Source organism: Osmerus eperlanus, chromosome 9 (assembly GCF_963692335.1).
Source record: "Osmerus eperlanus chromosome 9, fOsmEpe2.1, whole genome shotgun sequence".
Lineage (NCBI taxonomy): Eukaryota > Metazoa > Chordata > Actinopteri > Osmeriformes > Osmeridae > Osmerus > Osmerus eperlanus.
Genome location: NC_085026.1, coordinates 17,902,217 through 17,926,606, shown reverse-complemented (window position 1 = coordinate 17,926,606; position 24,390 = coordinate 17,902,217). Strand labels below are relative to the sequence as shown.

Here is a 24,390-nt window from a genome sequence, read left to right as displayed (position 1 = left end):
ATAACAGGAAAGCATGCCTATACAACATGTCTTGCCACAGCCACGTTGACAAAATGGCAAAAGTTTTCAAGTACAAAGGAATGAATTGTTATGGATTACGTTTATGACCTATAGCTGTGACAGAAATGAAACACAAATGACAGGAGAGTGTTGACGAATCTCCTGGATTTACCAGTTCATATATAACCGATAGCGAATCCGTTAACCTATGTCCCTTTAGTGCTGGACTTTTTTGTGAGTAGATTGGTAATGGCTTTAGGTAGAAGTTGTATTTAAAATGAGAATTCAAATGAAAAACTGTTCCCTGCAGTGGCAAATCTGGAATCACTTTGACACAAGATGTAAACTTGGCCACTGTGACAGGCTGTTTCTCACTGCCCGGTAGCTGTCAAAATGTGTCCACGTTCAGTATATTTACAGTAGTGCTAGCAGTCTGCTCTGACCGTTTATCATATTTTCATGCGCGTTGCTGATTCAAATGTGAAAATCCCAGCGAATAGTTTTTATTTTGAGCTTGTGTTTATTTAGTTCTCCCGTCCCTTTCAAGGAAATGAAGCTGTTGTGTTTTTTTACGGTATGATGACAAAGAACTATAGATCCTCAAACACAACAATTGTTCTCTTTTTGACTTCCCATTTTTACATTTTGTCTAACAATAGATTATCATGTTAATAAGGTGACAGAAATTGTTCCAGGAGTTAAACACGTATACCTACACCAGCCCTTGCCTCTTCTAATGAGTTTTTCTTATAATTAATCTAGTGCAGACACCGCAGTTTACTATCACCACAGGGGCACGCCTCTAGCTCTAGAATAATCTCCCATGATAGGCCACGTAGTCTCTGATTTTTGCTACAGACAAAAATATAATTCAAGGTTAAAATAAGACCTGTGCTGTGGAATAAGGGAGCCCACTGATTCCTCTGTCTGAACAGGGCAAACTCTGAATCTCATCAGTCACGGGGTGACTGCCCAGAGACCAGACCGGTCGTAGTTTGAGAGACGGGAGCTTCACAGCTCCCTGGTGTATTTTAGTTGTGAATATTGATGATTGTTTCCTTTGGTGTTCAGAGTTCTGGAGGTGATTTGTGGAACAGACGTGTGATATTGTTTGGCCCTAAGAACTCTGGGTAAAGAAGGTACAGAGAAAACATGCTGATGGCAGGAATGCTCAAAGGCTGGTTGAAAATGCAAAGTGCTCCTCTCTCTTACTTCCCCCTCCTTTCCCAGTCACTCATAGTTGAGCAAGACATGGTTTGTCTTGATTGCGCTTCTCTCTCTCTGTAACAGTCATGTTGTGTGGTGCTTTGTCTTTGTGGTGGCCTTGTGCGTTCGTGGAGGGCAGCTTTCCTGGCTGTTAAGTCAGAGTTAGGGTTAGGTTTCCATTGTTTCCTGTGAGCTAGCTGGAAGGGGTTGGCATGCGCAGAGATGAGAGGAGCAACAAGAGGAGCTTTGTGTCACTTTATGAAGTGCCTTTCTGTGGAATTTGTATTTAATGTTAAGTGTCTGCAATTAATTACGTAATCAAACTTTTTGTGTGGTTTATGGAGCCATTGAGTGGCAGGTAGCATTTTAAGACAGCAGCTTAGATCATTGACTGAATTTCCTTAACGTTTGCTTGGCTGTCTACATTCATGAACAGGGAGTTGAACCTGTCGTTATAATAATAATAATACATTTTATTTAAAGGCGCCTGTCTCGGCACTCAAGGAAACCGTACAGGGTACAGAAGACATTTAAAACAGCAAAATAAAGAAGAACCCTACATCTCTTTAATAAAGTTTTTTGTTTAATTAATGAGGCATTCCTTCCCAAGAAGATATGTTAGTTCCAGTCTCCACTATCTCCTTTCAAACAGCCTTCAGATTGTTTGAGATGCGCTGTGCTGTGTGATTAGCCACCTAGCATCCAGGAGGCTGCATTTGTAGCCATTCATGGTCAAAGCCAGACTAAACAGACCTTGGAATATCCTCCAGAACGACCGATAGGACTGGTATCAAGTTGGTCAAGCTTTTCCCGCGAAACCGATCAAAACTGATGGTTTGACCCTTAAGAACTGACGTTGTGATAAATGCCCAGAGGCTGGATGCGGTTGCATCAGTGGTTAGGAAGAGCCTTGGGTGAGACCATGTCAGTCATGTGTGTCGGGTAACATGCCAGGCCAGAGACATGAGGGGAGAGTGGCTCATGTTGGGACGTGGCCTGAGACATGAGGGGAGAGTGGCTCGTGTTGGGACGTGGCCTGAGACATGAGGGGAGAGTGGCTCGTGTTGGGACGTGGCCTGAGACATGAAGGGAGAGTGGCTCGTGTTGGGACGTGGCCTGAGACATGAGGGGAGAGTGGCTCGTATTGGGACGTGGCCTGAGGCCTTGTGAGTGTCACCACTCTGGTGACTGGGCCTGACAGAGCTGACCAGGATGATGATGACAGCTCCTGTGTGTTTCCTGCTAAACTACAGTTCCGGCTTTGTCTGGTGGAGGCTGCCTGTCTGTCAGCCAATGGAAGAGGCCAGAGTGCTGGGTACACACAATGGTGATGATGTCATCTCTTTCAGTGCACTGTCACAGAGCAAACACACAGACAAAGAGAAGAGCACACTCACTCACATATATGAAACTGTTGTGGTTTGATGATGACTGATGGAAAAATCACTTTTGTTGTAAATACGAGGCGTGAGGACGGGGTGACACAGGTGTGAGCTGATTGGAACAGTGATGTTATTCTCCAGGGTGGACACGGCAGAGCAGTCTACTGTCCTGCTGCTAGCCCTGAAGTCCCATCAGCTGTCAGAGGGAGAGATGTCCTGACATGTCCTGACCCTCAACCCCTAGCCTGACCAACGCCTAACCCACAGTCACAACAGAGCTCATCTCTGGGAAACAAAACACAAACAAAGCTGGAAATGGAGCACAGACTGGGGAAAACCACTCAACGTCCACTCAGGGTTTGGGGTGAAGGGATGTTTTGGAGAGAAAAATAGCTTTCTGTAATGAAACCCTGGTCCCTGGTGATGTGTTGCTGCAGGCTATCTTTGGCATGGTGACGATGTATCTTGTGTTGTCTGAACATGTCTGTCAGTCTCTACAGTATCAGATAAGCAGACATCTACTCTCTCTTTCGCTCTCTATCCCTCTCTCTTTCTTTCTCTCTCCTTCCACACCCACCTCCCACTAGCAGACAGAGTACTAGGATTCCACAGAATTGAAACCATAGTCAGGCCCAGGCCCAGGCCCCATGCAGAGCCTCTGCACGTAGGAGCAGCATATCTTCCCATAGGGAAACCACAGAGGTTCACTGTTGAGCCGTGGACAGAAGACTGAGAGGCAGTGCGGCAGGAATGTTCCAGGGCTCGGTCATTGCTCAATCTGGATATCAATCTGCAGACAGGTCTGTTCAGCTAGTTTTCATTCCTGCCACTTTAACGACTGTTTTTGTTGCGTTCATGAGCAGCCCGGCTTGTAGCAAAACTGGAATTCCTTCCATGCAGCCCAGTGCCTCGTGTTTTCTCCTGTGAACTTGAGAGCTTTGCAAACCCTGTCCACGTTATCGAAGCATGCAGAACATTAGTGAAACAGTTGTACTGGCGCACGTCCCCCCCCTCTCCCCAGCTTCCTGCATCCCGACTTGCAAAAATCCATTTCCTCATTGCACAAAGATTCCTCGTCCTCTGTCGTCGGAGGATGTGTGTTTCCTGTGAGTTATGGCGGGCCCCAGGCTTGGAGAGATGGCTGGACTGAAGCAGCCTCATCGCTGTCCTGTGCTGGGGGAACACAGAGAGAGGCAGAGACTGAAGGAAATTACAGTCTTACTGTATATCAGACAACAAGGATGGGGGATTCCCTCATTAAAGGAGGACGTACCCCAATCACACCTTCAAGAACACATAATTGCCTCCTGGCTTTATGTTTGGCTTCTGCCGAACTTTGAGTGGATAGAATTCAGAGACTTACTGCGTAGACTTTCCAGACAGTGTCTGACAGAAAGAGCTGGTTGGATCGGCTGAATGGCAAACATGGCTTTCTTCCCAGACCTGCCGACCTGCAAGCCTGTTTCCTGTGTATTTCATTGATATACAGTATTCCTGGAGAACATGGCTACAGCGTTTCTGTGAGAGGTAGATGCATATCGGCTCCTCCAACCTAGAGCTCCCAGGAGAGTCTTTCATCTCACCCTTTCAGTAATACGTAGCACTGCAGTTGTGACAGCTCTTTTCTAGTGGTGGGGTTATCTAAAACCAGTGAATAAATGATAGGGAAGGAAGCCTTTTGAACCCTACAACATAAATGTTACAACGATTAGACGAGACATGAATGTGGCAGTTTTAAAGTTTGTTCTTGAACACGGCTCGCACACAGACGAGCTGTGTAGGTGCGCAGTCTATGACCGTGAGAAAGTGCTGTTCTCTTCTGAGTTGAAGGACAGTCCGTATTTGTGAAACATTAAATAGTTGATTTGTTTGCAGGAGAGAGTGACAGTGTTGGACTTGCTTGATCAAACATTGGCCAGCCAGAGGCCTGGGAAAGAGGCGTGGCATCTGGGAAAGAGGCGTGGCATCTGGGAAAGAGGCGTGGCATCTGGGAAAGAGGCGTGGCATCTGGGAAAGAGGCGTGGCATCTGGGAAAGAGGCGTGGCATCTGGGAAAGAGGCGTGGCATCTGGGAAAGAGGCGTGGCATCTGGGAAAGAGGCATGGCATCTGGGAAAGAGGCGTGGCATCTGGGAAAGAGGCGTGGCATCTGGGAAAGAGGCGTGGCATCTGGGGAAGAGGCGTGGCATCTGGGAAAGAGGCGTGGCAACCCCGTTTCTCTGTGTGACTTGGGGAACCGTTGCTGCTGGCTCCGTGGAGCAGGGGGGCGAGTGTTTACCTGGCGCTGTTTCCTGACTGGCGTGCTAATTAGCGTAGCTCTCCTGAGAGGGAGCAGCTCTGGAAGGAGAACACCTTCACCTGCCCGCCAGGCCCTCTGCCCTCCTGCAGCTGCACTGCCAACAACACCACCTTCACCAGCCCAGGTAAGACACGGGCTGGTGAAACCTGGCGCTACCTCACATCCTGTGTGTGCCTGTGGAGATCTGTCTGCAGTGCTGCTTGGGTCGGGTGTGTGTTGTGTTGTTGTTGTAAAGATGCTAATGACGGATCAAATACAGTTCCATCTAAAACTCAGAATGTCCCCCCCACCCCACACACACACACACACACACACACACACACACACACACACACACCCCACACACACACACTTCTGGGGATTCTGAGCCTTGACTATGGAGGGGGGGGGGCGCTTGAGAAGGGTGTGTTAATTGCGTTCTGCTTTCCTTGAGTCCCATGAACCGAAACTAAAACGGAGGAATTGCTACAACTGTCAGATGTTGTCTAGCTAATACAGCGTATGCTAATCTCCTGAGATTCTGGTGTTCATGACTCTGAATGAGGCCTCTGTGTTCCAGTCTCTCTGTTTGATGGGAAGAGGAAAGCATCTGGCTCCACCCAGGGACCTGCAGTGAGATGAATTGTGCCTTGTATGAAAATGACTTCCGTACTCTGAGTTGCCGAGCAGGCTGAGAGTGTGTATGTGTGTGTGTATGTGTGTGTGTGTGTGTGTTCTGCAGTGCAGGTCAGCAGTAGTGCACCATGCAGGTTTGGACATTGCTTTCCTGGCACGGCCTGTGATTTAGCACGGCGCCTGTTATGCAATGCTGCCTGAATTATTGCTGCACAAATGACTCTGTATGAATTGATTAACTCTGGGGCTTTACTGTATATAATTGGACTGGAAGTGCAGCAGTCTGTACCTGGACGGATGCCCAGATCAATGACTGGAAATAGTTTATATGCAAATGTTGTGTTGTTAATACTGTTACATCGACGACTCCTACCCTGTGACATAAGACACGTTGACCCTGCTTATCTGAAATCCACATCACTGCATACCAGTCCAGGCGACGTGTTCAAAGTTAAGTGTTGAATAAGTTAAAGTGTTCAATTGTGACCCGCTCACGGGTTTGTGTATACTGTCAAAAGATGTTGACGATTTGTGCGGTACCTGTGTCCTATTTTGAGGATGGGGGACTTATCCTTTTCCTGCATCAGCGCTCCCAGCTCTGTAGGATTACTGTCAGCTGTGCTCCTCGGTAGGACACACTGTTTCTGCTCCGTGGCCTCCCTCTTCATCATAGCCTGGCACCAGTGACAACACAGCCAGCAACCAGAGCCTGCTTTCCCCTGCAGTCAGCAACACCTGCAGCCTGGATCTTGTTAAATGGGCCTACACGGTCCTACAGTATTCTGTAACACCACCGCCTTATATATGCAACTTTATTAGATGGACTTCCCATTTTCCGTTAGCTAATGCATTGGTAGTTTGAGGGGTTAATTAAAAACGGTTAATCTTTTCGAGAGCACGGCTTGTGTGGTAGGCAGGCTATTAGCGGCTGGGATCATCAGAGCGGGAATCTGGTGAGTGTGGAGGGATATAAATGAAGCTTTCACCTTGAGCTTTACCCCAAATGAAAGGTGTGTTCCTTTTCTGCAGTTGCACTTTCTCTAAACATTGATCCGCACACCGATTGGCAGTTGTTATTTCCAAACTACCCACAGCTAATCTTTGCTGTAGAAATTGGATGATGAAGAACATGGATTTCCATGGTTTGTTTCTGGTAAACAGATGATGATAACTGTTTTTCGTTGCCAAGGCCTGAGGTTTATCCTGAGGCTAGCTGGGTGCAGGCTAGCGGCGCTAGCTGTTTTTTGCGGTTGTTTTGGAGCTCATGGTGGCTTATCATATGTTTACTCAGTGGGATCCCCACCCTCCATACTCTGCCTTTTTTTAGCTGTCACATCAGCTTGTCTGCCAGTCAGATCACCTCCCGAAACCAGCCCTGGCAGCTCACGTCAACACCACAAACTCACACGCCAGTCTTAGCTAGCTCTACGAGCTAGACATTCTTTAGGAAGAGAAAGCACAGAAGTAGGCCTGCTAACAGAGTAGCAACATCATCCATGTTCTCGCTTCTCTTCTATCTTTGCAGCTGCTTCTGTGATGTGCTTTGTGTTTGTGCTGCATACTTATCACTTAACATGGAGGGATGGATCCTTTGTGGAATTTTAGGATTTATTCTCAATTCTGTTCGTCTGTGGCTGTATGATATGACAGTCAGCAGACGTTTTTTACGTAACCGGAAGATTCGATACCCACGCGACCTACGCGATACCTAATGCATTTCAGTATGTGATAAAAAATTTGAGTACTTTGCTGAGTACTTTGATATACTTTTGTACAATTTTTCTTCTCCCTGTTGCTCTGAGCTACAGTCCCGAAGTGAATGATTTACAAGCATCACAGGCTTTTGCAATGTTGACACCTCTGCAGTGAGAATCTATCAGGTCACTGTCAACTGACCTTGCTGCTAGACTGCAGCTTGTCATTAAGGCGATCACTGCTCTCTCTCTCTCTCTCTCTCTCTCTCTCTCTCTCTCTCTCTCTCTCTCTCTCTCTCTCTCTCTCTCTCTCTCTCTCTCTCTCTCTCTCTCTCTCAAAAAAAGGCCTTGTCTATCTGGCATATTACCATATTGCACATATGACAGATTCTTTTTGTAGGTTTGGTTACGTAATGTGTCCAGTTGAAGCCATCGACTGTCCTGTCCTGTTCTCCTCTGTTGTCCCCTACTGGCCCCAGTTACAGGAGCAAATGGCTGTTCTGGCACAAGACCAGGACTGGACTGGCACTGGGCTGTACACCAAATTACATCTAACAGACTGGCACACTCACACACTCTCTCTCTCACACACACACACACACACACACACACACACACACACACACACACACACACTCTCACAGCAGGAAGGACTCCCAGCTCCCACATCCTCTTTGGGTGCATAGAGCCCAGGGCACGGTTCAATGCAGTGAGCTGCAAGATCAAACACACACCGCATCCTCTCCTGCACCACACAGCAAAACGTCCCATCCAAATGGTGCCATGTTATTGATGTGATGAAAGGACTTCCCCAGATGAACCGTGGATGCAGTTTGTTCATCCCCTCCCCTGCTGAACCACCGCTCTGGGTCTGCCGTCGGTCTGAGATTGATCCAGAGCTGCAGTCGAACGAATCCAAGCTCAGTATGTACATGACTTTATAGTCAGAAAGAGCCCTCCCCTGCTTTTGCCAGGATGCTGAATGACTGGCCTCTGCCTCTGAGAGCAGCTGGGAGGAAGCCTGCTGGCTGGCCGGCCACCAGACACAACATCTGAAGAGAGAGGATGCTGAGACACGAGTACTTCAGCTCCCCGGCACTGCGCTAATTACACCGCTGCTAACCCAGCTGCAGTGACAGACCATTCCAGTCTACCCGCATTCACTGTGTCTGTTTGTGTTGTAGCTACACACACCACACAGACATTACCCTTCCTTCCAGCCAAGACTTCGATGTTTGTTTGGCAACAGATTGGTTCACCAGCTTTTCCCTCAGAAATCTGGGAGGGGGTGTGTTTACCGTTGTCGAGTGCGTTTAGGAAGGTGACAGAGAATACAAACGGTTTATCTTCCAACCTCTCTCTCTCCGTGCCCCAGTTCTACCCAGGCGCTCTGCTGGGAAATGCTCCCGTTCCACTGGAGCATTAAAAACTACCGCTTTGTTGCCTAGCTCTGCGTGGCTGAATCCCTGCCAGGGCTTCGGAACGCTGACATCTTTAATTATTGTGGTGAGGGATGTGAACGTAGCTGCTAATCTAGCATAAAGTTATGCAGCAGTTGATTGATATTCAGAGCTCAAGGTGGGTGGGGAAGGAACACTCTCCCAGACTCTGATGTGGATAGGTCACAGAACCAGAGCGGTAGGATTGGGTGAGAGAAAGAGGGGGCAGTTTTCAGAGAAGAGTCACGGTAATAAGCTTAAGATCGAGAACCCCCCCCTCCCACACACACAGACACACACAATCTCTCTCTCCTCCTCCTCACTCATCCAGAAACTGACAGCGGGGGACCCTCGGCATTCATCAGTCTGTCACAGTGAGCTACACCTACACCAAGTCACAAGGCGTTCTGCTGTTCTCTGCAGAGGACGGGGATGTTCCAGCGGGTTACTGGGAAAGGTAAGCTGCCGGGAGGGAGGGGGATGGAGGGATGGAGGGAGGGGGAGGTAGGAAAAGGCTCTGCTTGGAAAGGGCTGTCATTGTGGTCGTGGCAGAACAGGAGTGATCTGTGGTTGTCACGGTTAATACATCCAGATGTCTTTTGAAGTGTCTCTCCATCTCTGGTGTTGGCGTGGGTCTGCTGATGCGACGGTGAGGAGCTCTGCGCTGCAGGTGCACCTGAGGGGGCTGCCTGTTCTGCTCGCTGAATCTGATCTGCTGCAGCCAGCGCTCAAGGGCCAATCTGCTGTGAGATGGGTTGAGGTGGCTGTCCGAGTAGGAGGTTCAGATGGATCTGAGAGCGCTGGGCTCAGCCTACATATCCTCTCTCTGACCCGTTCATACGCTCAAGCCTCGGTTTGACTGCTGAAACCTATTAGAGTACCTCAGAGCAGTGTGTGTGTGTGCGTGTGTGTGATACTTTCTTGGAGCACGTGTAGAGTAGAAGTGCTTCCTGGTGGCACAGGGGCAGGGCAGGCGGAGGCAAAGTGTTGGTTCAGAGGCAGGCAGGGCAGAGAGAGGAAAAGTGCAGCCTGGAGCAGACTTCAATCCCCTCCTGCCGCTAAGAGCCAGGCAGGAACACAGACAGACAGGCAGGCATCCAGCTCATTAGAATGTTTCACATTCCTCTTCAAGCCCTGCTGCTTGTCCTCTCATCCCCTCCTCTTCAGAGCACCTCCAAGCTGTGCTAACATCCCACAACCTCAGAAGTCTTCTCTGCTCTGTGAAGACTGCCTCTCACTGGCGTGCCCCCCTCCCCCTCAGATCATATACATCAGACCGGGCCTGTAGAGAACTTGTAAAGGAAAACCTCTAAAACACTGTGTGGGCCAGAACAGTACGATGAGCCAAGTGAGGTCATCACGCCAGGCTAGCTAGTCTGGGCTCCGTGTTCAGGTCGGACGTCTGTTGAGGGGTATCAGGTCTCTGGTCTTGGTGACTGGCTGAGTCTAGCCGTGTGTGAGGTAGACCACCTAAGCAGCATAATTAGCTCTTAAGCGGAGGCTGAATAGAGCCTCCCAGGCACTAGAAGCATACAGCTCTCGAATGACTCGCTGTCATTATAGTTCTAGCCCACCCACAAACATGCCACTGTCGGTGAAAATAGGAATGGAGTAAAACCCTCCAAAAAATATCCTCAGCATAGTTTACAAGGTAGTAAATGCTACTGTAACGTATTAAGGTGGGTGTCTAGGTAAGTAGGTAGGGGGATAGATAGTTAGTTAAGGAAAATAGAGAATAGGGAAGTAAAGATGGTGTCCCAGTCGATGCCCAGCCAGATAACTAGTTTGGCTGGAGCCCCAAGCTGTCCTCCAGAGTTGGGTTCAGTTCAGTACTCCATCGCTGGTTAGCTCTGCTCACTGACCTGTGATGCTCATAAAGTGAGGCGTTAGCGCGCTGCATGGAAGTACGCCGCTGGTGAGATGGAGATGAACAGCCACTGCTCTACTTTAAGAGAGCGTCAGGGGAGCAGTGGCTATCGCGTGTGCCGTCGCTCTGGTACATCGCTCTCGTACGTCGCTCTCGTACATCGTCTATCGCAGTTCAGCTTTGTTGCGGTTTGTTGGAGTCTACATGAACATTCCTCCTGTTGGATGAGCTGAATGTCATTGATGAATTGTGAAACCAAGCTAACAGAGGCTCTCGGCCGTTAAGAGGATTGTTTTCTGAAACTTTTTGTAAGTGGGATTTCTCTTTTGTTTTGAACTGGAGTGTCTGTGTGACAGCTCTCCTGAGGCCTGTCTGAACCTGCACTCACTTCTCTTACACACTCTTCACTTCCTCCTCCTTGATGACATAGATGAAATTCCAGAACTCCTCCTGAGGTTTCATGATGCGGGTATGGGTTGTCTGTCTGGAGGCGAGTGTGTGTGTGTGTGTGTGTGTATGTGTGTGTGTGTATGTGTGTATGCTCTGTAGGTGTCTGGTTGTCTCTCCTTGCTCAGTCAGTCAGCTTCTCTCCAGCTGTACCTTGGCAGTACAGAGACAGAATGCAGACGGAGAGACAGAGACAAATATATAAAAAGGAATGAAGAAATGGAGAGAGGGAGATGTGGTGTTCACCCCCGCAGGACTGCCGTGTCACTTCCTGTGCCCCGGACCTGTCACTTCCTGTTCCCCGGGCAGTTTTCGACTGCAGCTGTGGAAGGGCGTATTACGACCTCAACTCACCCGTCATTGCAACACGCCCCCTCCCTCCCTCCCTCCCCACCCTCCCTTCCTCCTTCCCTTCCTCCTTCCCTCCCTCCCTCCCTCCCTCCCTCCCTCCCTCCCTCCCTCCCTCCCTCCCTCCCTCCCTCCCTCCCTCCCTCCCTCCCTCCCTCCCTCCCTCCCTCCCTCCCTCCCTCCTCAGTGTTACACAAAAGCAAACTGCTGGAGAGGCGTGGGTACACATATCGATGTTGTGTCTTTTTCTTCACAAAGCTGTGTCTGTACCCTGCTTGACCTCCTGCTTGACCTCCTGCCTGACCTCCTGCCTGACCTCCTGCCTGACCTCCTGCTTGACCTCCTGCTTGACCTCCTGCCTGACCTCCTGCCTGACCTCCTGCCTGACCTCCTGCCTGACCTCCTGCCTGACCTCCTGCCTGACCTCCTGCCTGACCTCCTGCCTGACCTCCTGTCTGACCTCCTAGCCTTCCTCTCCAGTACTGTGATTTTGGCTGTGCCGTGTGACAGACCTGGTCTGGGTCCTGTTGCGCGTCGCGTCAGGAGAAGATGACTTGTAAAAGAGCGTGTGTCACTGAGCTGTGAGTTATGTCCTGGTGTTTGTCAGCTGCTTGTCATTTCTGAGTTAGACTGACGGAACAGTCTGGACCACCTGATTACAGACTTCTGTGTCTCAGCGGAATGAGTCACACTCACATGGTATAGCTACTGATAACGCACACAAACACACACACACACACACGCACAGTCACACCCTCCTCTCTTTGTAGTAACCGCTCATTTTAACTGCCCTCTTATCAACTCACTCTGTTTCTCTCTGTCTGTCTGTCTGTTTGTCTCTCTGTCTGTGTCTGTGATCTCTCTCTCTCTGCCTGTCTGTCTCTCTGTCTGTGTCTGTGATCTATGGGTGATTCATTAGCATCCTCTCAGCAGGTCTTGTGTATATTGTCCTAGTCAGTTCGGGGCCTGTTATCAAAGACCTCTCTGTGCTCTAGAGGAGGGTCCCGGTGTTCCCCGCACAGGGCCAGGACAGAGGGACCTCTATTCTGAAGGCTGCTGGGCCTGAGAGCCCTCAGGGGGGACAGGGAAGGCTGCTGGGCCTGAGAGCCCTCAGGGGGGACAGGGAAGGCTGCTGGGCCTGAGAGCCCTCAGGGGGGACAGGGAAGGCTGCTGGGCCTGAGAGCCCTCAGGGGGGACAGGGAAGGCTGCTGGGCCTGAGAGCCCTCAGGGGGGACAGGGAAGGCTGCTGGGCCTGAGAGCCCTCAGGGGGGACAGGGAAGGCTGCTGGGCCTGAGAGCCCTCAGGGGGGACAGGGAAGGCTGCTGGGCCTGAGTGATGGCTCTTTAAGAGCCGTCCTGAGACAGACAGCCACTCAGCCAGGCAGCATCAGGAGAGGTGATGACCGGGCTGCAGGGCCGCAGAGCTGCAGGGCCGCACGGACGCTCTGCTGTGTTGGGGCTCCCAGAGCAGTCTGCCTGCCGTGGCCCGTCTCTTCAGGGGACACCCAGGGGAGCTGCTTGGCATCGCCCGGGCATGTTGTTTATTCTCTCCCAGCGACGGACCTTGGACCCAGAGCAGCACAGGCCTGCTAGCACAAGTGTGCCTCCCAGTGTGTTCTGGGAGTTGTAGTCCCAGTGTGTTTTGGGAATTGTAGTCCTAGAGTAAGTACTTATGGCAAATCTTACTGTGCCTCAAGAGAACTTGACTAATTATATATGGCTATAGTCATTTATTTTCTAGAGCTTTTAAAATGAGAGCTCTTTGTTTCTCATTACTAAGCGCTTACAGAAGCCTTACACTATGAAGCCGGGCACCAGTTTTAGAAAACTTACATCATTCATATCTGTTTCATCCTGCGTTACCACTGTCCGCAAACTCAGTGGCTTTGATGCGGTTGTGTTCTGTAACAGTGTGTGTGTGTGTGTGACCAAGTCCTTCACCTGGGTTGCAACTGAGGGCAGGGCCCCAGGTGCAACCAGGGCCCCAGGTGCAACCAGGGCCCTGGTGACGGGACTAAAACAACATCGTTACCATTACAGCATCTCCCTAGGGGCAGGATGACATCAACACACCTCTCTCTCTCTCTTTTTCTCTCTCTTTTTCTTTGTCTCTCTTCCTCGCTTCTCCCTCTCTCTCTGGCTCATCTCTCATCTCCCCTGGAGAACAGCTAAAGGCTAAAGGCTATAGGCTCAGTTATAGGAAGTTAACCTTTTATCCCCTGACACATGACTCAGACCGTAGACCTGAGCTCTTGTGGGTGAGACTTGTGTGTGTCATTCAGAGATTACTCAGGAACCTTCCCAGAATTAAAATTATGCACAACACACACACACAACACACACACACAACACACACACACACACAACACACACAATTCTGAGAGGATGTAAGGAAATGGGCACACAGCATATTTTCTCTGTTTCTCACACCACACACACATCACACACTCCACATTCACGCCAGTCTAATCTGACAGCAAGTAAATTTGTATACGTTTTAAGTATAAGATTTTAGATGCTGCAGTATGATGATTTGTGATGATTTTGAAGAACGTCTAAAAGTGGGTCAGAGCTGCCTTTCTGGCACGAAAAACAAACGCAATTCAAATTTTGAGCAACAGCAGCATTGGGGTTTGATTGAAAGTAAATAGAAACAGTTGGAAGTCCAGTTTAGTTTATTTATGAAAAGAGGGAATTATCTCTGATTAATCCCACTAGCGTTTAGACTGGCTCTGTCAGATCCTCGAGGGTTCGGGGCTCAATGGGAGACGAGGCTGATGAGATCTGCCGTGTTGGAGGCTCTGCCGTGTGGTGATTATCAAGCTCAAGGGGACTTCTTTGTCATGATTATCCTGGGGAAACACAAGACAACATTGATTCTCTCTTTGCCTGATGTTTTGGCGAAGTTCAGGCAGTCACCATATTTGTAATTCCTGACTTAGCTGTGTGGTTGAACAGGACTGCTTTCCGACATTATTTGGGGAATTTTCTGCCTCAGGTTTCCTTTTCATTCATCTTTCTATGCAGATTAGTTTTTCAATAACAGGATTAGACACACATTCAACGTTATTTGTACAATGATCAGGTAGATCAATTAACAAAGTCTGTTTTCCCGTGGGCACCAGCAGAGTGTGGGTGTGTCGGCCTGTGTGCTGTTGAGTTATGTAGGCCAATCACTGAGCTGACAGCCAGTGGATAATGGGATCCCAATACTGGCATCAGGGCTGACTGACTGGGAGGAACCAACAGCTCCGTCAGTGTCTCTGGATGTTCCAGTGAGAAGAACCTCAGTGAGCCCTCGTCCGAGCCTTTTTGATGTGAGCTCGCCTTGTTTGATCCAGTAAACGTCCTCTCTGCGATGTGGTTGGCCGAGCCTGGCTATCCTAACGTGTGGAGGAACATCATGGCGATCTCAAGGCGACAGGAAAGCTGCCTGCTGGCTCTGACTAAACAGATTATTGATCAGTAACTGCAGAATTCATTGACAAATCGAAAACTCCTGATTTCTCTAACACTGAATCTGTAAGGGGAGTTATTACATCAGTCAACCTCTAATTGGTTTATCGAATTACCTGCAAAATCTACTTCAGGATTCTGTTGCTATTGTGATGAAGATATAGTTTGGCTCAGGTAAAAAAAAAAAGATTAAACTCGTTTTAGATTTGTCTGAGCTTTCAAGTTGTCCCAAGATGCTTATGTTGAAATTGCTTTGAAAAGTAGCCCCCTTATCTGAAACTGAACATGTCAGTGACTTTTTACTGACTCAGAAAGCCTTGAGGGGCGGAACACTCACACCCAAAATGCATCTCTCCAGCCAGGTTTGTGAAACCCAGAAATCCCTCCTTTCAATCGAGCTGAATAGAGATGTCTGAACGCTTGTGAGGCTGCGCTGGACGTTTTTACAGCTAGCTATCTGCCTCTGGCCGTCACAAATCCCCTCCTGATGGAACAGGAGAGTACATCCTCAGAAAGCCCCTCAATATGAAGAGAGGGAGAGAGAAGGACAAGAAAGAAAGAGAGCCGTATCTAATTGAGCACATGCCCGAAGAACAAAAACAAAACTTTTATCAAGGGCTGGGGATGAAGCCGGGAGAGGCGGAGAGAGAGAGAGAGAGAGAGAGAGAGAGAGAGAGAGAGAGAGTGAGGGTGGGGTTGGAAATGGCTGCAGAACAGTCAGATGATTAAACAAGCAGAACATTCCCTTTACCTTCAGGCCTGGAAGAGAGAGTAAAGTTATTCGACTCAGTTCTTTCCGCTGTGCCACTCTGCATGCTGGGAGCAGGAGAGGTGGATGCGTGGGCACGACCCGGACAGCAGACTCAGGTAGCCCTGCTCTACAAACCCAGACCACAGGGGTTTGATTTCAGCATGTTCATTATTAAGGACCACTCGCTAAGCTTAGGTTCCTCAACCCTTTCCACTCATTTCCAGGGAAAGTTATGTGTCACGTGGACCTGTCTTGGTGTCCACATCGATGGATACTAACGCTTATGTTCTTTCTTCAAATCTAACCTTCTTCCTGTTGTGTGTTTCAGGGCTGTAACAGCAACCCCGGTCAGACGTCCCAGCAGAGCGAGTCAGATGATGCCCTCCGGTCCTCAGAGCAGCATGCAGGCCTGACCGCCGCAGAGGAAGCCTGGTTTCTCCTCCTCCCTCCTGTCGGCCTCCCCCTCTCCGTGTAGGGCCACCAGGCCCCCATGCTCACAGGGCCTAGCCTCCAGCCGTCCAGCCCTGGAGGCAGCCATGCCCGCCTGAGTGCCCAGGTGACGTGCCCCTGGCGCCGGCCCCAAGCCCAGCCTGCAGTGGCCCATGGAGCAGTCCGTGGGCGGATCGGTCCCTGCCAGTGACGAGTTCTACACTCGCCACCTCCGCCTGGCCAACGGAGGCCTGCTGCCCCCATCCCGCCTGGACGGCCCCGCCCCCCTAGGCGCCGTGGGGGTCCCCAAGATGGGGGTCCGAGCACGTGTCGCAGAATGGCCCCCGAGGAAGGACCTCGGGGCTCTTTGGCCCGTCGCCATGGAGGCGGACGCCCCGGGCATGCCCGTGAGCGTGCAGAGCCACGCCAAGCTAGGTCACGTGATCAGCCCCCAGGACTCCTTCATGTTGCGCAACATCAGCAACACGCTGAGGAGCAGGATGCAGAACGCCAGCAGCCACGCCCCCGACAACCGCTACCTGGCACCCGGCAACCACCCAGGCTCCGCCCAGAGGACCCACCGTCGCATCCGCCAGCGCAGCAACAGCGACATCACCATCAGCGAGCTGGAGGGTGGAGGCGGGGACAGTGGCGAGGACTGGGGCCCCTCAGGGGGCCCCTCAGGGGGGCCCTCAGGGGGGCCCTCAGGAGCCACCAAGTGGTCCCCTCTCCACCGGGAGTACGGCAGCACTTCCTCCATCGACCAGCAGGGTGCCTCGGGCGAGAGCTTCTTTGAGATGCTGAAGGGGTACCAGGGCGTCCAGGGAGACCAGGGGGACCAACGCAGCCCTGCACCCGAGAGGCTGGAGGCCCTGCTGACCGCAGGACACAAGCAGGCCTCCGTAGAGACGCAGGAGGAGGCCTCAGACAGCCCCCAGCCCAGCGGCAAGGCCAAGGACAGGGACAAGCACCCCAAGAGACGCTCCAAGTCGGAGACGGGGGGCGAGTCCATCTTCAGGAAGCTCCGTAGCGTGCGCGGGGAGTCCGATTCCCCCAAGGGCGGCTCTGACGTGGAGGACTCCAAATCCAATGTGGAAGACCCCCCCTTCAAACCCTGGCTGTGCCAGAAGGGCTTCGCCCACTACGACGTCCAGAGCATGCTCTTTGACCTGAACGAAGTCCTGCAGAGTCGGCAGATGGCGGGACGAAGGTCCAAGAACACGACCACGGGGGCGTCTGCTGCCGCGGCCGCCTCCACCACCTCCACGCTCTCCTCCACCCACAGCCTGGCCTACAGCTCCCCTGGTGGCAGCCAGGAGGACCTGCACGCCAGGGACAGCCCTGGCCTGGACCCGGGGGACGAACAGAGCAACGAGATGCTGCTAAGCTGCCCCTGCTTCCGCAACGAGATAGGAGCCGATGGCAGCGGAAGGCGCAAGGTGGGGGCTGGGGGTGGGGCGGGGCCCTCTAGGGTGGCCGGTGGTGGGGGTGCAGGGGGCTCTGGGACCCTGGGGGCAGGGGAGGGGGGCCTGTATGAGACATCCCCCAGCTCGCACTGCAGCAACGCTGGGGTGGCTGTGCTGGAGGGACCCAGGGACACCCCCAACGCCCTCAGTGACAAGGGGAAGCACTACCTGGTGGAGCACGTGGACCTGGGAGCCTACTACTACAGGAAGTTATTCTACCTGAGAGGTGAGGTGTGGTCCAAAGCTTACAGCAGCATGCAGCCTTCTCAAATGTCAAACATGTCAATCATCCGGTCTGTCCTGAAGTATCGGATGTTTGCAGAGGAGGGCACAATAGCTAGTTGTATTTACATTTTATAAATGTTATCCCAAAACGACATACAAGTAGTCCATATAGCAGCACAGCAGAAGATGGAGGATCAGAAGTGTGTGGTTCTACAGTCGAGGGTCTGTGTTCATTGGAGTGTTCCCTCTCCTCTCTCCTCCCAGAGCACTGGAACTACTTTGGCCTGGACGAGGCTCTGGGCCCGGTGGCGGTCAGCATACGGCGAGAGAAGCTGGAGGACGAGAAGGAACTCGCCCAGCAGTATAACTACCGCATCATCTTCAGGACCAGCGAGGTGATTGAGGCCGCGCACCGCTCACGTCTGTCCTGTAATCAGCTGCCCTGCCTGGCCACATCACAAGCTTTCAGTGACCCCCCCCTCCTCGTATCTCACCAAACACAAATATGACAAATTGATCTCCGCTGTGTCTCTCGTGCACCCTGTCAGGTTGATGATGTGTGTGGATCAGTTGTGTCTCTGCTAGGCAGAGATGAGCAGGACTAGCTGGAGGTGAAACGTCCTGTGCCGGCGTTATGTAACTTCCCCAGGGCCCTTCAGTTGTCACCTCACATCAGCGATGTGTAGAGAAGTTATTGGAGGCGCTCTCGTTTTCACCCTGTCTGTGCTGCACGACTTCACAGCCACCGCAGAGAATGTGCAGATCTCCTTGAAAATCTCCCTGTGATCAAAGTGCCATTTGTATTTGTGGTTTTGGTTTGCTTTCCGGTTAAGTTCCGAGTCTTTTGGTCGTGGTCCAGTCTTTTACGAAATCTGAGTTGTGATCCACCTGCCCTGAGGTGTTTACGGATGGTGTTCAGGGTGTTTCCCTCGGCTGGTGGACAGGTGTGTGTGTGTGTGTGTGTGTGTGAGAGAGATTCCTCATTAGAACCTCCAAACCAACCCAAAATACCCCCAGGACCTCCTGGCCCCCCAACCTGGAGAACACTGTCCCATTGTCAGGGCTTGCTCCTGGGGTGAGGGAGAGACAGTCTCCCCCTCTCCAGCTGCATATGATAGCGAAGTGATTGAGTTCACTGGTGGAGCAGAGCACAATGAGGACTCTGTGTACGCAGCAGGCTTCACTGGTCCCCCCCCCCCCTCCGCTCTGCTTTCTGTTTACCACAAGCCAAAGTTTGATTGTTAGCTGCCCATCCGTAGTTCTGTGTCAGGTTGGTTTTGGAGGAGTCGGTGAGGCTTCTCTCCTGAGTTCTGGAGGGGATGTGTGGTGTTGTGGGCAGACATGCTCCTGTGTTCTGGAGGGGATGTGTGGTGTTGTGGGCAGACATGCTCCTGTGTTCTTATCTCTGTGTTCCATCTTTGTTTCGGGGAGAAATATTACAAGTTCAGAGAACAACAGGAATTCCTCCGGCGCATTCCGTCTCCTCCGCCTCTCCCTATACTTATTTGCCTCTGTTTTTCATTCTTTCTTTCCCTCCCTCCCTCCTTCTCTCTCTATTCTTTCCTTTATCTGCTCTCCTACTCTCCCATCTTCACTCCATCCACCCCTCTTCCATTCCTCATTTCCCTCCCTCCCTCTCCGTCTCTCCCTCCCTCTCTCCATCTCTCTCTCCCTCTCTCTCGCTCCCTCTCACAATCTCTCCCTCCCTCCAGCTGACCACTCTGCGGGGGTCTATCCTGGAGGATGCTGTTCCCTCATCCTCCAAGCATGGCACCGCCCGGGGGCTGCCTCTAAAGGAGGTGCTGGACTTCCTGCTGCCGGAACTGGACCTGCCATGCCTCCGCCTGGCCCTCAACACGCCCAAGGTCACTGAGCAGCTGATGAAGCTGGACGAACAGGGGGTATTTACATTTACATTTAGTCATTTAGCAGACACTCTTATCCAGAGCGACTTACAGTAAGTACAGGGACATTCCCCCGAGGCAAGTAGGGTGAAGTGCCTTGCCCAAGGACACAACGTCAGTTGGCATGACCGGGAATCGAACTGGCAACCTTTGGATTACTAGCCCGATTCCCTAACCGCTCAGCCACCTGTATGTTTACATTCCTGCTCCGGAACCTACTGCAGGTTTGTTTGTCTGACCTTATGCAAAGAAAACGAGAATTGCTCCCAAAGCAGAGTCATGGATCTGCTCTTTCTGTTATTCTGCCCCGTGGCAACGGCCCTTTGACCGGCACTGTTATAGGGACTGGTAAAGCTGGTCTAAACTGGTTCATAGTTATTTGATTACATCTGCATTTTTTTCTTTCTGTTTCTCTCTCCTCCCCACCTCCTTCCCCCCCCCCCCCATATCCACCCTTCCCTCCCTCTGTCCTCCCCCCTGCCTCTCCTCTCCTCCCCTCCACCCTTCCCTCCCTCTGTCCTCCACCCTGCCTCTCCTCTCCTCCCCTCCACCCTTCCCTCCCTCTGTCCTCCCCCCTGCCTCTCCTCTCCTCCCCTCCACCCTTCCCTCCCTCTGTCCTCCCCCCTGCCTCTCCTCTCCTCCCCTCCACCCTTCCCTCCCTCTGTCCTCCCCCCTGCCTCTCCTCCCCTCCACCCTTCCCTCCCTCTGTCCTCCCCCCTGCCTCTCCTCCCCTCCACCCTTCCCTCCCTCTGTCCTCCCCCCTGCCTCTCCTCTCCTCCCCTCCACCCTTCCCTCCCCCCAGCTCAGCTTCCAGGTGAAGGTGGGGGTTCTATACTGCAGGGCGGGGCAGAGCAGTGAGGAAGAGATGTACAACAACGAGTCTGCCGGCCCCGCGCTGGAGGAGTTCCTGGACCTACTGGGGGATAAGGTCCGTCTCAAGGGCTTCACCAAGTACCGCGCCCAGCTGGACACAAAGAGTACGTCCTCACACAGTCCCAGCAGGAGTTTCTAGTTTCTGCTCCCAATTTGTTGTATCTCACCCACAAGCAGAGATGGCAAAAGTACACACATCCTTAACTCAAGTAGAAGTACAGAAATTCATTTTTTAAAAGACTGGTAAAAGTTGAGGTACTGAATGCACTTTCTAACGACACAAAGTTTTTAGAAACTTTTTTTTTTCAAAACATTTTCAACCTTTCAAAACGTTATTTTCTAAACTCTTTTTTCCCACCCGACATAAGAGGTTCAAGTTGTTTCAAAACTTTTTTTCAATTTTTTTTTTTTTTTACTTTTTTTTTCACACACAGTGAAAGGAGAAACCTTTTTCAGAAACCTTTTTTCAAAAATATTTTGTCAACCTTTTGGAACCTTTTTCCACACACAACCCGACACAAAAAAGGTTCATGTTTTGTCAAAGCCGTGCATTGAGGTCCTATTGGTTCTCACACGTATAGCTTTGCATGAGGCTGGTTCAGGTGCGGGACTGTACATCCTGTCTGCTGAAGGTTACCTGAAGTGTCATGTGACCTGAAGAGTCATGTGACCTGAAGAGTCATGTGTTTTTCTCACCAACAACTGTAGTGTCTCCTCAGAGCATCTGACACAACTGGAATATTGAATAGTTTTCCTGCCACTCTATCCAGACATTGATCAGGGTGCAGTATCTCATATAGTGGCTGGGGGTGTTTGTGTAACAGGATCTTGTCTGTGGGGAGGAGAGCGGGCAGAAGGGCGTGCTGCAGTACAGGAGGGCTGTGCTGCAGTACAGGAGGGCTGTGCGGCAGGACAGGAGGGCTGTGCTGCAGTACAGGAGGGCTGTGCTGCAGCACAGGAGGGCTGTGCTACAGGACAGGAGGGCTGTGCTGCAGGACAGGAGGGCTGTGCTGCAGTACAGGAGGGCTGTGCTGCAGGACAGGAGGGCTGTGCTGCAGGACAGGAGGGCTGTGCTACAGGACAGGAGGGCTGTGCTGCAGGACAGGAGGGCTGTGCTACAGGACAGGAGGGCTGTGCTGCAGTACAGGAGGGCTGTGCGGCAGGACAGGAGGGCTGTGCTGCAGTACAGGAGGGCTGTGCTGCAGTACAGGAGGGCTGTGCTGCAGCACAGGAGGGCTGTGCTGCAGGACAGGAGGGCTGTGCTGCAGGACAGGAGGGCTGTGCTGCAGGACAGGAGGGCTGATCTGTTTCTGTTCCCCCCACAGCGGACTCCACTGGCACCCACTCTCTGTACACCACGTTCAGAGACTACGAGATCATGTTCCACGTTTCAACCATGCTGCCCTACACCCCCAACAACAAACAACAGGTACTGACCAGGAAGAGCTTGTTAGCGCTGGAACTGCACCAGTGCAGTTGCTTCATTGGCATGAATGTTCAGGCTAAACAATCTTGCCAAAGCAGTCCACCATAGCACAGCACACATGAGAAACCACCATGACTGCTGTGTTTTTTAGTGGTACGGTCATGTGACTTTGTGTGTAATGTGTCTCCACGGCGATCAGCTGCTGAGGAAACGCCACATCGGGAACGACATTGTGACCATCGTGTTCCAGGAGCCGGGCGCACACCCCTTCACCCCCCGGACCATCCGCTCACACTTCCAGCACGTGTTCGTCATCGTGCGTGTGCACGACCCCTGCTCTGACCACACAGGATACAGGTGGGGACGCTCTGGGGAGGGACGCTCTGGGGACGTTCTGGGGAGGGACGCTCTGGGGAGGGACGCTCTGGGGAGGGACGCTCTGGGGACGTTCTGGGGAGGGACGCTCTGGGGACGTTCTGGGGAGGGACGCTCTGGGGAGGGACGCTCTGGGGAGGGACGCTCTCGGGACGCTCTCGGGACGCTCTGGGGAGGGACGCTCTCGGGACGCTCTGGGGAGGGACGCTCTGGGGAGGGACGCTCTGGGGAGGGACGCTCTGGGGAGGGACGCTCTCGGGACGCTCTCGGGACGCTCTCGGGACGCTCTCGGGATGCACGGCTCAACCACACACTCACTCGTTCATTCATGTATGTTCCCAAAGGACAATTAAATTCTGCATTAAGACCAGAAAACAGACAACTATTAATGGCATACATAAAAAAGGCTAAACAATACAACCCTCATCCCCAGCCCCAGACCACATCCCCCCTCTACCTACGACCCCTGCTCCCCCCCTTACCCACATTCATACTCCCAAGGAATGTTAAGCCATTGTTATGTCACTACTTGGGATTTGTAGTTTTTTTTGGTCATCACTGCCCACATTCCCCTTCTCTGAAGATGAGGCACGCTATCTGACCACTGTTCGACCGCAGGAGGGCTTTGTCCCAGCCCTGGGCAGGGGGCCAGACACAGGCCCCCTGCTGTGAGAACCACAGCCAGGTAGCTACCGCTCAGAGGAAGTAGAACCACTTGAATGCACAGAAAGCCACATAAAAGCTTGTTGCGTAACGACTGGCCCAGCGTTCTGGAGGCTGTGTGTGTGTGTGTGTGTGTTTGGTTGGATTATGGTTGACTAGGGAGCCAGACCCCTCCTTGCAGAATGCCAGCTCCTCCAGCAGTCTCTTGCTCATGATCGGGCATCTCAGTAGCTTTCTCCTCCTCTGCTGCCCACAATCTCACCCCCTCGCTTGCTGACACGCACACACTCACAAACACGCACACAAACACTCACACATAAACACACACACTCTCAGTACGCACGCCACCCCCCTGCCTGCCAGTCTGCCTGGGGGCAGGGGAGCCATAGCGATCTGAAGGAGTTAGCGCCACGCGCATCAAGGTCCCGCTTTCCGGACAAGCGAGCGAGCGAGTGAGCGAGGGAGCGGGAGAGAGAGCGTCAGGGCTGCAGAGCAGAGGCTCTCACAGCTCTCAGTCTCCAGAGGAACAGTCATCCCTGTTCTCTCCCTCTCAGCACCCTAGCCTCATCACCCAAGTTTGGGCTCGTTTATATTGAGATCCTCTCCCCCTGTCCAGCCCCTCTGTCTCTCTCTCTCTCTCTCTCATTCCACCCCCCTCAGTGCTGTGAAGAATCGTATGCCCTTTTTGGACTTGGAATTTTCCAAGTGGACCTTTTTAGTGGGATTTGCAGTGTGTTTGTCGGGGGAGGAGGAGAGTGTGCAGGAAGACGAGACGGGAGAGGAGCTGGTTGGCCTGGTTTTCCCTTCTGAAATGGAGATGAGAGCTGGCAGAGCCTGAAGCTGGGAGGAGGAACGCTGTACTCTGCTCCACCCAGAGCTCCTCCCGGCTCCAGCCCCAGCCCCCGGCCTCGCTTTCTGGATCTAATGGACCCCAGCCCCCGCTGTCTCTGGAGATTCTGCGTGACAACCACAGGGATGTAGGATGCCTTCCATTGAGAAGGAGCAAACAGAAATGGTCTAACAGAGCCTGGGTAGCTAGAAGGAGCACTGTAGCTCACACAGACCGGGTGAGTTCAAGTGGATCTCTGGTGTAGGAATTCGGAGGGAATTGGCAGAGTTAAGGTAGGGTGTGTGTGTGTGTGTGTGTGTGTTTATGTCCCGAGGGAGGAAGATGTTATCTGTGTCCGTAATCCCTGGGGCGTTTAATCTGATCACATGCCCACTGTGTGAGCACATAGATGTCATTTGGCAAGATTTCTTTAACGAGACACGATTCAGTATTCTCAAGTTGCAACAAGTTTCTTTGGTTTATTGTTTCTGTTTGAATTGTTGTTGAAGTTTTATTCAGAGTAATCGACAATCACAGCCTTTCATGTGTTGTTGAAGGTTTTTTAGGAGTCTCCTCCCTTGGCTTGTTCAACAGAGATTCTTGCGGATTGAATGGTGGAAATAATGAAACAGGGATCCTTAACCCCTCAGTGATTTTGCAGTAGTTGGCCAGGGTCCAGCCTAGTACCAACCCTATGGT

At 51.8% G+C, this 24,390-nt stretch overlaps 1 protein-coding gene across 1 annotated transcript in view; it reads left to right on the top strand.

The window, feature by feature from the left end:
• The window catches only part of LOC134026686 (signal-induced proliferation-associated 1-like protein 1), a 39,149-nt gene that overhangs the window by 918 nt on the left and 13,841 nt on the right, over positions 1-24,390 (top strand). Inside the window, 6 exon segments of the mRNA XM_062469579.1 lie at positions 15,830-17,622; positions 17,886-18,016; positions 19,334-19,522; positions 20,328-20,502; positions 21,724-21,827; positions 22,024-22,181. Coding sequence (XP_062325563.1) covers positions 16,104-17,622; positions 17,886-18,016; positions 19,334-19,522; positions 20,328-20,502; positions 21,724-21,827; positions 22,024-22,181 — 2,276 coding nt within the window. The 5' untranslated portion in view covers positions 15,830-16,103.